Source organism: Hyla sarda, chromosome 12 (genome assembly GCF_029499605.1).
Source record: "Hyla sarda isolate aHylSar1 chromosome 12, aHylSar1.hap1, whole genome shotgun sequence".
NCBI lineage: Eukaryota > Metazoa > Chordata > Amphibia > Anura > Hylidae > Hyla > Hyla sarda.
The window spans coordinates 53,643,941-53,656,461 of record NC_079200.1 but is presented as its reverse complement, the minus strand read 5'-3'; the positions used below and the strand labels follow the sequence as shown (position 1 = coordinate 53,656,461).

At 43.9% G+C, this 12,521-nt stretch overlaps 1 protein-coding gene across 1 annotated transcript in view; it reads right to left on the bottom strand.

Moving 5' to 3' along the window:
• The window catches only part of RAB22A (RAB22A, member RAS oncogene family), a 38,497-nt gene extending 26,415 nt beyond the window's left edge, over positions 1-12,082 (bottom strand). Inside the window, exons 1-2 of the mRNA XM_056548008.1 lie at positions 11,937-12,082; positions 23-102 (exon numbers count right to left, since the gene is read on the bottom strand). Coding sequence (XP_056403983.1) covers positions 23-102; positions 11,937-11,972 — 116 coding nt within the window. The 5' untranslated portion in view covers positions 11,973-12,082. The remainder of the gene's footprint in view (positions 1-22; positions 103-11,936) is intronic.
• Positions 12,083-12,521: the final 439 nt, after the last annotated feature.

The following is a 12,521-nucleotide window of genomic DNA, read 5'->3' as shown; positions in this document are numbered from 1 at the left end:
TCCATCACCAGCTGACTCTTACCCAATAGTGGGATTAATGTTGGGGTCAAAGCTGTCTTCTACAAACCGCCAGACAATGCTCGACTTTCCAACCCCCGTATCCTGCGAAAAGAGCATTATTATTATTAATATTTTTATTTACAGTCAAAGATGATATTACGTTTACACAATGTTCATACAATGGTGCTGACCTGTCGGAGATTAGGACAGGAGGTGTTGTCACCAGGACACTAGGGTAGAGGAATTGTATGGCTACTTATTAAATATAAAAACAGGAATAAAGCAGTGGCCTTTGACGTCTTTTGTAGTAAATAATTTCACATGGTTTATTTGTTTTATTCTTCTAATTATATTTATATATACTTGTACTCTTTATTTGTCACAGCATAGACATATCTCCCATAACAGTAGGAATACTAGATAAATAAATATCTAGTGTTCCTACTGTTGTGGGAGATATGTCTATGCTGTGACAAATAAAGAGTACATATGGCCGTAACCACATACACTATGAATTCTTGAATTGGGAGTCATTCAGGAAGACAAGGACACATGTATGGCCCCTCAAAGGACTTCTCTGCCACTGTAATATTGATGTACTATCCTTAAAGGGGTAACATCATTGAATACAAATTGTTTTCAAATTAACTGGTGACAGAAAGTTATACAGATTTTATTCACTTCTGTTTAAATATCTCAAGCCTTCCAGTACTTTTAAGCCGCTATATGCCCTGGAGGAAGCCATGTAGCCTTTCCAGTCTAACCACAGTGCTCTCTGCTGCCACCTCTGTCTGCATCAATAACTGTCCAGAGCAGGAGAGGTTTGCTATGGGGATTTGCTCCTGCTCTAAATAATTCCTGACGTGGACAGAGGTGGCATAGAGCACCATTTCTGACTAAAAACTACATTACTTCCTCCAGGGCATACAGAAGCTGATAAATACTGCAAGGTTTGAGATTTTTAAATTGACATACTTTGCAAAACCATGTAACATTCTGTAACCAGATGATTTGATTTTTTTACCCAGAGTATCCCTTTAAAGGGGAACTCCAGTGGAATTTTTTTTTTAAATCAACTGGTGCCAGAAAGTTAAACAGATTTGTAAATTACTTCTATTTAAAAATCTTAATCCTTCCAGTACTTATCAGCTGCTGTATGCTACAGAGGAAGTTCTTTTCTTTTTGAATTTATTTTCTGTCTGACCACAGTGCTCTCTGCTGACTGTAAAAAAAACTCCAGAAAGAAATACAACTTCCTCTGTAGCATACAGTAGCTGATAAGTATTGGAAGGATAAATATTTTTTAATAAAAGTAATTTACAAATCTGTTTAACTTTCCGGCACCAGTTGATTTAAAAAAAATTGTTTCCCACCAGAGTACCCCTTTAAGATTAAGGTTTCATCAGTAGGGGTCTGATCTCCTGCAGACATGGCGATCTGGGCTCCTTCCCCTTCATTGTTTACTCGAGTACAGGTGGCTGTGCCTGCCTGATACAGCAGCTCTTCCATTCATCTTCAGGGATTAAAGGTCAGTGACTGGTCTAAAAGATATATAATGCACATATGCTGAGCAAACAGGAATATACATTTTTAACAGTGTATCATTTTAACCGGCCATATTTCTACTTTCTACCCAAAATCCATAAATCCTTGACCAATCCTCCTGGGCGTCCCATAATTGTTTGTACAAACTCCCCCACTAGTAACTTGGCTCATTCAATAGATTAATACCTTCCTAGCTATTTACGAGACACATCCCAACTTATACATAACCTTTCCACAGTCCAGTGGGAACCTTCATACTTAATGGTTACCTGTGATATGGCGGCCCTCACCGACCATCAATTAGGCCTACAGGCAGTTGAAAAATTCCTCATCGAGGATAATGAAATCACTGAACCTCAGCGATATTTCTTGCTGGATGGTTTGGAATTTATTCTGGAGAATTATTTCTTTGTGTACAATGGGGGCATTTACCATCAAACAAAAGGGAAGGCTATTGGGGCCAAAGTGGTCCCCTCGTACGCAAACCTATTTATGGACGCATTTGAAACCCGCTACATCTGGGGAAATGCAGAGATACAGAAACATCTGATATTATATCATCGATACATAGACGACCTGGTGTAGATTTAGAAAGGCCCCCAGTCCTCAGTTGTCAAATTTTCTGAGTTTGTAAACAGCAAACAATGGGGACTCAACTTTACGATTACCACCAGCTCTGAAGCTATTGAATTCCTTGACCTTACCATCACTCATGACGAAAACAAATTTATCACTTTTTTTTTTGGTTGACACCAACAATTATATCGAATTCGAAATCGGCCACTACAAAAAATGGCTTGAGAGCGTCCAATACTCTCAATATAAGAGAATTAGGAAAAATTGCACCAGAGAAGAAGATTTTCGAGCACAGGCAGGTATCCTCCCAAAGCATTTTTTGGAGAAAAAGTATCCAAAAAAAAAACTACTGTCTGATGCTTATGAAAAAACTTAAATCTTACTCAAGCAGAATGCTTGGCCCCCAAAAAAGGAACAGAAAAAGACAAAGAAGTATAAAAAGATGCAGAGAGAAAATGGGACCTAAATTTTATCACCAGATACAGTACCTCTGCATCTGAGATCAAGAACATCCTGAAGAAACACTGGTATCTCCTTGAGAGTGACAATTTCCTGAAAGCATCCCTTTAGAAACAACCTGGAGTCACGTTCCACTAAATGCCATCATTAAAAAACATTTTGGCCCCATCCAACTTAAACAACACCAACCTAAGAAAGTAGGATCCAGTCGGCTGGGTAGCTTCCGATGTGGTAAAAAAAGATGTCTATGTTGTTCAGAAATCCAGCAAAACAAACAGAATTTTATCTCCCATGTAAAAGGAGAAAGTTTTCCCAACCAATTTCATCTGACCTGCGAATCAGATTACGTAATATATCTGATTTAATGTCATTGTGGGATTCAATACATGGGCCGGACTACCATGAAACTTAGGAACAGAATCAATAAGGCAATAAGCAGAGGTTCAACGTGAAGACAGGTTTTTTGTTACACAGTCTATCTAGACAATGGCCCTCATTTACTATCGCAAACGCCGACATGTTTAGTCCGGTTATGCGCCAGATTCTGCCGCATTGTGCCCGAAATTTTGTCCGCGCCAGAATTTGTGCCAGAATTGAAAAACCCGACAAACTCTCCATTTTAGTAAGAAAACCCGAAAAAGGGGTGTGCCCATTGGAAAAGGGGCGTGGTCACCGAAAAGGGGTGTGTTCCCAACATTTTCACAAAAAAACTACTTATTGACTAAGGTTTCCACAGAAAATGTTGTGGATTTGAGCTGAGGAAAACCAGACAGATCAGAGCATGTGTAAAAAAAAAAGCAAAATGTAGGGAAAAGTGCAAAATGTAGGGAAACCTTAGTAAATACCATGGAAAAAATTGTAGGGAATTAAAACCCACAAAGAAACCTACACAACACTCTTAGTAAATCAGGGCCAATATGTGACTATTCATAACGGAACTGCTAAATCTTTTTCAGTGACTCCAATTGATCATGTGTCCAAACATAGATTAAACTGGTTTGAACTGCTTAAACGATTGGAGGTATACTGGATTCATAAATGTAGCTCTCTACAGCCTTAAAGGGGTACTCCACCCCTAGACATCTTATCCCCTATCCAGACATCATATCCCCTATCCAGCCATCACGCCCCCTCCCAAAGACTTGAGGGGGCGGGGTGTGACAGCACACGGGGGCGAAGTCATGACGTCACGATCTTCCGTTCCCGTGGTCGGGAGCCAGAACCTCCAGCTCTGCCGGAAGCAGATACAGGTGGGTGCTGCATGCTATATTGCGGGGGTCCCCAGCGGCGGGACCCCCACGATTGGGGAAAAGATGTCTAGGGGTGGAGTACCCCTTTAATGACATTTTTGAGACCATCCTTGTTTGAAACCTAACAGGTCAGTATAACATCATTATTCAGTATACTATCCATCCCCTCCTCTCCATCTTCAACATTACTGATTTTCCACTCAATTCCACTATACAGCCCCATTGCTAGCTTTACATGCAATTTACATTGTAACAGTCCCTAGAGTCACCCTACCCCTCCGCTATTGTTGCCTGGGCTCCCAGAGTGACTATGGAAGAGTGACTGAGCGGAACTCGGACTAGCTTCAGGGGCGGGCACGAGAAAGACTGGGACTTTGATGGACTTAAGGACATCACTATTTCCACAGTTAATGTTGTCCAGTGACCTAAAGCTCCTTGTTGGATATCTTATTAAAATACCTTTATTTGCTGTTTTCAAGACACATTCTGCACAAGGTACTAATTCTGCGCACGGTCCACATTCTGAACAATGCACTACATAGGGATACTTTTATTGGATTATCTTCCAGACTTAATGTCCCCTGTATTGTCTTTACTGCCCCTTCCCCCTGTGATGTCTTTCCTATAAAAGGAGACACTGGTTCCTCAATAAAGAGAGATTGATTTTTATACCTGAAGACTGGTGTTGCCTGGTTCTTTGGGTACGAGGATGTGATAATCTCTAGTTCTGCCCAGGGATATTGCCTGTGGTATGCTGGGGCTTGTCGTCTGGAAGGAGAAGTCGCTCTTGGTGGAGGGGGACACTGAGAGGTCCCTCCTCAGTCCGTCACATACATATTTTTCAGTTTTTTGTTGTTTTTACTTTTATGATAAATATCACCATTTTTCTATTTATATTTAATATTATGTTCAATAGATTGGTACCATTCTATATGCGTAACATTACCAGAACAATGGCTTTTTATTTATGTAAAGTAATTATTATTACAGTTTTCTATGCCTATACAGATGGTTCATTTTATTGTCCGTTTTATATGTTTTTACAATATTCTTTGGCTATTTATTCCTTAGAGCTGTTCTGGGAGTTACCCATAACGGAGTTGCTCACCCTGAATAGCTTGATTAACGTAACCTTTTAATGCACGTAAGGACTGTCTAATTAAGCTATGAATGCTCATTGTTTGCACATGGCCTTACGAAGTGCCCGCGTTGCTTTATTGTGCCAATAAATCGTTGTCTTATCAGTACCCATGATCCCAGCGATCTTCTATTCTACCACTCAATAGATCAGAAGTGATCTTTTTATCTGACACCTATTGCGCCCATGGAAGATCTTGTTTTTCTGCCTTCTTATCTACCTGGTCTAAAATATAGGACATCAATGTTATTTAACATGGAGAACCCCATTAAGGTTTATTTACACTCATCAATGACAATTCCCTAGTTTACAAAATGCCAGAAAACAACACCAAGTCTGATAAAGGCTCATAGAGTATTAATAACTCTACCCTTATGGCCACAAAGTAGCTTTCTACGTGGATGATGAGTTGTTATTGGCTGCTACAGCCAACACAGAATTTTTTTATATTTTATATTCAGTTTTGATAAATAAGAGTCCAATATGTTAATGGACATCTATGGCAAAAATGTATTTATCAACTATCCATAGGATAGATAAGTAGCTGATCATGGGGGTCCGTCCGCTGTGGCCCCTGCGATCTCAGTGAGGAGCGCATGCTACCAACGGCACGCGCTCCTCACTGTTTCTATGGGAGCGCCAAAAAGACCCGAGTACAGCCCCTGGGCATCATCGGCGATCCTATAGAAATGAGTGGAGCACATGCAGTCTACCGGTAGACGACATGCACTCCTCGGTGAGAGAGCCGGGTCCCCTCTCGAAGATTGTGGGAGGTCCCAAGACATCTCTGATTGGCCAAGATCACATGACTTCTATATTTGAGAGTAGGTTACATGATCCCTCTGGGCTGTTTTATTTTACAGCCCACCCACCGATCGAGCGCTATAGTCTTTGTCAGAGAGAACTGTCTGGTGACAGATGATGTTTCTGGAATTATTCTGGGGAAATGTGACTTTACCATGGGGCATGGGCATTTCTTTTAATGACCCAGCAGCCCCATTTGCTTGATGTCTTTGGGGCCTGAAGTCACTCTCCTCTATGCTCAGGTCAGATCTTATCTAAACATAAAGGCGCTTTATCACTATAGGAATTAATGGACACAGACTTCAGACATTGGATTGTGAGAAAAGGGAGGTATGGTTCCAATCTAGTTTTAATATCAGCAGAGAAATGGCTTTGCACAACCGGCCACTTTCCATTAAAGCCCCTCTTTCAATTCTAGCATCCAGAAGAACACTAGAGCCGTCACTCTGGGAAAATGCCCAAGAGCTCTGGACACTTACCATGAAAGGCCTGTGTCCTGGGTAGTTGTGTACACACCTACATCAAAGGCTTTGTTGGGGGCCTACATTCCAGATTCCATTCAAAATACTGGACAAAAAAGTAGCAAGCAGTATTTTATTGTCCAGTAAAGTCCAGTAAGATGGCGGACTCCATGCCAGATACCCAATAAAGTCAATGGTGTTGGTTGCCCAGTGGATTAACCAGCCCTGTTCAATTTAAATTTCAGTTTCAATTCATCTGCTCCAATGAATGAGTAGATAAACTAAGCCTCTGATGCAGAAGTGGACATACCCTAAGGATATGTTCACACTGCGGAATCTCCGCTCGCTGAATTCAGTGAGCCGAGATTCCATCTGGCATCTGCCGCCGAAAATACTTGACGGCTATGCAGTACCATTGACAGCTATGCAGTACTCGTGGACTTCGGCGCAAAGAATGAACATGTTCTTTCTTTGCACGAAACAATTTCAGCGGCAGAATTGTCCGCTGCTGAAATTCCGCATTGTGAACGGGTCTCGCAGAAGACCCATTCACACTGATGGTAACGTTCACTGTGGGAATTCCGCAGTGTGAACATACCCTAAAACAGGCTTTTTACAGTCAAGTAACCTGCATGACCCTAACCCCGGTATGCTTACACTGCCCTTTGCTTCCTCTATATAGTGCTGAGGGCTCAAACCTGCTGACAGAAACCCTTTAAAAAAGGCAACCCTAGCTGAACAGCAGCAAGAGAACCAACTGCTGTGCCTGCACCCATATTACTGGGAGAGGCTGAGGGTGGAGAATAGAAATAGATGATAGATGATCGACAAACAGACAAATAAAATAGATAGATAGTGCAGGTTCCCGCCCTTGAAGCTTGAAACGTGGGCCCAAATGCAAACTTGGTAACATGGCCCAAAACCTACCATGTACACTACGAAACTTATGTGCAGAATTTCTCGTGCAGTGATAAGAATTTTGATGTGGAATGTCCACAAGAAAATTCTGCACAGATTCTGCTTACAGCAGCCTCCCATTGATCTCAATGGGATTTTGCTGCTCAATTCATACTACGGAAGTTTAGGAGGAATTCGCCGAAGAGGTCCTTGCACTGCGCTATAGTGAATGGGATAGCGTTTACTGTCTGCAGCACATTATCACAGAAATTAAGAGCCAATTTCCATTGTGGGAACAGGGTCTTATGACACCAGGGACCTTTTTTTGTGGCAGATGGGTCTTTTGACCTCCTCAGTCATTGGGGTCTGGTGAAGCCAAGGCTTAAGTCCTGCAGGAACCCTTGGGAATGGAGTTCCTGCACTTTTTCCACAGCAGATACACTGTCCCCATTAGCAGGAGTCCTGTCCAGCCCTTGATTGGAAATCCTGGGCGAGTTCCCACACTTTTTCTTCCCAGAATTTGACCACTGGGTGAAGCCATGTTCACACGTTGGAATTTTCGTGCCAGATTCCGCATTGGAATTCGGCGCGCAGATTCCGCTGTAGCAGAGTCCTGTTAAATTCAACGGGATTCTGCTGCGCTGTGCAAACGGCAGAATTTCCGTGCCAGATGTTTCTGGCACGGAAATTCCATTTTCCATGTCCACACAAAGAATGAACACATTCTTTGTGCGGAGTCCACATGAAATGCATGCCGGCGCCCGCAGCGTCCGAACTGAGACTCTCCGACGTGTGAACATAGGGTGCATTTCCAATTATGCAATACGGCTGTGGGGAAATAAAAAAAATGGGTTTTGATGTGGGTTTTGATTCCCAGCAGGTATTTTTCCACAGTATTTACTAATATTTCACTACGTTTTGCAATTTTTACACATGCTCTGCGCTGTCAGGTTTTCCAGAGCTCAAATCCACATCTTCAATGAAAACACTAGTATATATGTTGGGATTTTTCAAAAATGTTGGTGGGAACGCCCCTTTTCAGTTTTCTAAGTAAAATGGAGAGTTGGTCAGGTTTTTTTTTTATTTTTTGGACACAATTCTGGCACAGACACAAATTGTGGTGCACAACCCGACAAAACCGGTAGGGTTTACAATAGTAAATCAGGGTTAATGTGTAGCGAAATCTACTGAAGCAAATTTGCAGATCTGCAGCAGGAAATATGCAAGTGTTATCGCACCCTTAGGGTATGTTCACGCATAGAGGATCTGCTGCATATTTTCTGCAGCTGATTTTACTACCCATTGAAGTTAATTGGCAGCAAAATCATCTGCACAAAATATGCAGCAGACCATGTATGCGTGAAGGTACCCTTATGGTGTATTCACATGTACAGTATATTGCACATATTTAATGTGCAGGATTCAAACCTGCATCACGTTGTTGCCCTTGGCCCACCTCCAAAATGTGCAGCGTATTTCCTGCTGCCCAGCGGATTTCTCACAGTGGAAAATACGCTGCGTATAAGCTATGTGTGACCCTACCCTTAAAAGGATACTCTTACAGATTAGATTTGTAAATTACTTCTATTTAAAAATCTTAATCCTTCCAGTACTTATCAGCTGCTGTATACTACAGAAGAAGTCATTTTTATTTAGAATTTCCTTTCTGTCTGACCACAGTGCTCTCTGCTGACACCTCTGTGTCCATGTCAGAAACTGTCCAGAGTGGGAGCAAATCCCCATAGCAAACCTCTCCTGCTCTGGACAGTTCCTGACATGAACAGAGGTGTCAGCAGAGAGCACTGTTGTCAGACAGAAAGGAAATTCAAAAAGAAAAGAATTTCCTCTGTAGTATACAGCGGCTGATAAGTACTTGTAAGGATTAAGATTTTTAAATAGAAGTCATTTAAAATCTGTTTAACTTTCTGGCACCAGTTGATAAAAAAAAAAAAAATATATATATATATATATATATATATATATATATATATATACACATATTTTCCACAGGTGTACCCATTTAAAGGGGTACTCCACCCCTAGACATCTTATCCCCTTTCCAAAGGATAGGGGATAAGATGTCTGATCGCAGGGGTCCCGCCGCTTGGGACCCCCGCAATCTCTCCTGCAGCCCACCCGTTCACCAGCTGCACGGAGCATAGACTTCACAGCCCTGCCCCCTCATGAAGTCACACTCCGCACCCTCAATACAAGCCAATAGGAGGGGTGTGATGGCCACCACGCCTCCTCCCATAGAATTGCATTGAGGGGGCGGAGCGTGAAATCACAAGGGGGTGGGGCCGTGACATCACAATACTCCAGCCCCTCTATCGCCCATCATCAGCCACAGAGCTTTCCTTTGGATAGGGGATAAGATGTCTAGGGGTGGAGTACTCCTTTAAGGAATGTGAATTATAACTAATAAACAGCACACCCAAAAAGTAAAATCACAGCACAACTCCAGGGATCCAGTCATTCAAATCAGGGCTGAAATTTTATTGCACCATGTAACAAAAAGTGGGACGTTTCGCCATTCAATGCCTTTATCAAGCATGCCTGATGATGGCATTGTATGCCGAAACTTTGCACTTTTTGCTACATGGTGCAAGAAAATTTCAGCCCTGATTTGGCTGGCTTAAAACTTGCACAGGATGTGTTTTAAAGGGGTACTCCGGTGGAAAACATTTTTTTTTTTTTTAAATCAACTGGTGCCAGAAAGTTAAACAGATTTGCAAATGACTTGATCTTAATCCTTCCAGTACTTCTCAGCTGCTGTATAATACAGAGGAAGTCTTTTTGAATTTCTTTTCTGTCTGACCACAGTGCTCTCTGCTGACACCTCTGTCCATGTCAGGAACTGCCCAGAGCAGTCTAGGTTTGCTATGTGGATTTGCTTCTGCTCTGAACAGTTCCTGACATGGACAGAGGTGTCAGCATAGAGCACTGAGGTCAGACAGAAAAGAAATTCAAAAAGAAAATAACTTCTGTATTATACAGCAGCTGGTAAGTACTGGAAGGATTAAGATTTTTAAATAGAAGTCAGTTACAAATATGTTTAACTTTCTGGCATAAGTTGATTTTTAAAAATAAATGTTTTCCACCGGAGTACCCCTTTAAATTGCTGACCTTCCCTTTGGACTTTTGCTTGTAATAAACAGCAAACTGCACAATACATACAAAAAGACAATATGAAAGATTCCTGAGACTTGCTACAACAATACCTGACTTTACTGCTCATGGCAACCAATCACAGATCAGTTTTCATTTCATACAGTGCTTTTAATAAATCAAAGCTTTGTTATGATCGGTTGCTATTGGCAAGAAGAAAAGCAGAAAATCTCAAATGTTAAAGGGATGCTAAAAATGGATTCTGCTGTATGCCATATAAGTCCATTGACCTAAATTATTTTTTAAAAGCCTCAATGTACTTCATTTCTTTGCTGTACAGTGACCCCCTGACCTACGATGGCCCCGACATATGATCGTTTCAACACACGATGGCCTCTCAGAGGCCATCGCATGTTGAAGGCAGCATCAACATACAATGCTTTTGTATGTCGGGGCCATCGCATAAACGGCTATCCGGCAGCGCAGACTGCTTCAGCTGCCACCGGATAGCCGTTTAAGGTGCCCCGTGTGGTCCGCTGACGATCACTTACCTGTCCTCGGGGCTCCGGCGCGTCCTCTTCAGGATCCCCTGCATCGTCGGCGCTCTCCATCGTCATCATCACGTCGCTGCGCACGCCGTCCCGTCATCCAATAGGAGCGGTGTGCGTAGCGACATGATGGCGGCGACGGAGAGCGAGGATGCCGGGGAAGCAGAGGCCTTGCCGGAGCGTTGGGGACACCCCGGGGACGCAGCGACAGCGATGGAAGGCGACATCCAGGGCAGCGGTGATGAGCGGTGACGGTCCGGAGCGGCGGGGACACGTGAGTATAACCTCCAATACCAGTGGTCTTCAACCTGCGGACCTCCAGATGTTGCAAAACTACAACTCCCAGCATGCCCGGACAGCCAACGGCTGTCCGGGCATGCTGGGTGTTGTAGTTTTGCAAGATCGGAAGGTCCGCAGGTTGTAGACCACTGTCCTATACTTTACATTGCACGGATCCCTCAACATACGATGGTTTCAACAAACGATGGTCCATTTGGAACAGATTACCATCGTATGTTGAGGGACCACTGTATACAATAGGACAAACAGTGAAACACAAAAGGCAGCATGAACCTATCCATCCAAAGACATCAGGTGACCTCTCTAATGTCACATATGTAACTTACTTAGGATGTCACCATCTGGACATGACAGAACTCTCCTACATATAATACACAGTCCATTCTACAAGTTGTAGCACATCAGAGGGGCCTGTAGATGCCAGCCCCCACCCCATGATGCCAGCCCCCACCCCATGATGCCAGCCCCCACCCCATGATGCCAGGCACTGTGAAGAGGTGCCAGCCCCCACCCCATGATGCCAGGCACTGTGAAGAGGTCACTTTCTCTGGATCAGTGTAGGAGACAACCCATGGTGCAGTTGGAGCAGATACAGGTGGCAGCAGAATGGGCAGAGTCAGAACACAGCTGTTTCGCATCAGGCTGGAGCGCAGTACACAATCCGCACCAGCCACATCTTCCCGAATGCAATGCAGCGAGCTCGGCAATGCCCGGTAGCGGTCCGGTAGCCGTGCCCGTGATGTTTCCGGGTTATAGCAGGCGGCGGGGAGTGCGTACCGGGCATTTGCATTCATTTCCATAATATATTACCATAGTGCGCTTCCCTATGGGCACCGTGCCCTTCACTCACCCCCAGCAGGCAGACCTTCAGCTCCCGCAGTGCCATGGCATCTATGCCCACCAGGATCTAGCGGTAGCCCTGGCTCTACAGGCAAATCTTCGGCCTCCTCGGGCCCTACAGCAGCCGTGCCCGCCTCCCCATCCCGCCCAGCACCGTCTCTCCTCCCAGGGCTGTGCAGTCACTGGAGCCGCCTCCATTATCCTCACCGTCTGCCCGCTGCCCTCTATCCCGAATCCTCCAAGTGCCCTCTGTCCCCCCAAGGGTCTACTCAGTGCCTCCTGCCCCCCCCCTCGAGTCTTCCTATTTCCCTTTGCCCACTCCTGAGTTTTTCCACTGCTCCCTGCCCCTATCCCAAGTCTTTCTAGTGCCCCCCCCCCCAAAAGATCTACCAAGTGCCCTCTGCTCCCCCACCCCGAGTCTTTCCAGTGCCCTCTGCTCCCCCATCCCGAGTCTTTCCAGTGCCATCTGTCCCCCCTGAGTCTTTCCAGTGCCATCTTTCCCACCTCGAGTAAAATAAAATAAAAATATATATATACAGTGATCCCTCAACATACGATGGTAATCTGTTCCAAATGGACCATCGTTTGTTGAAAC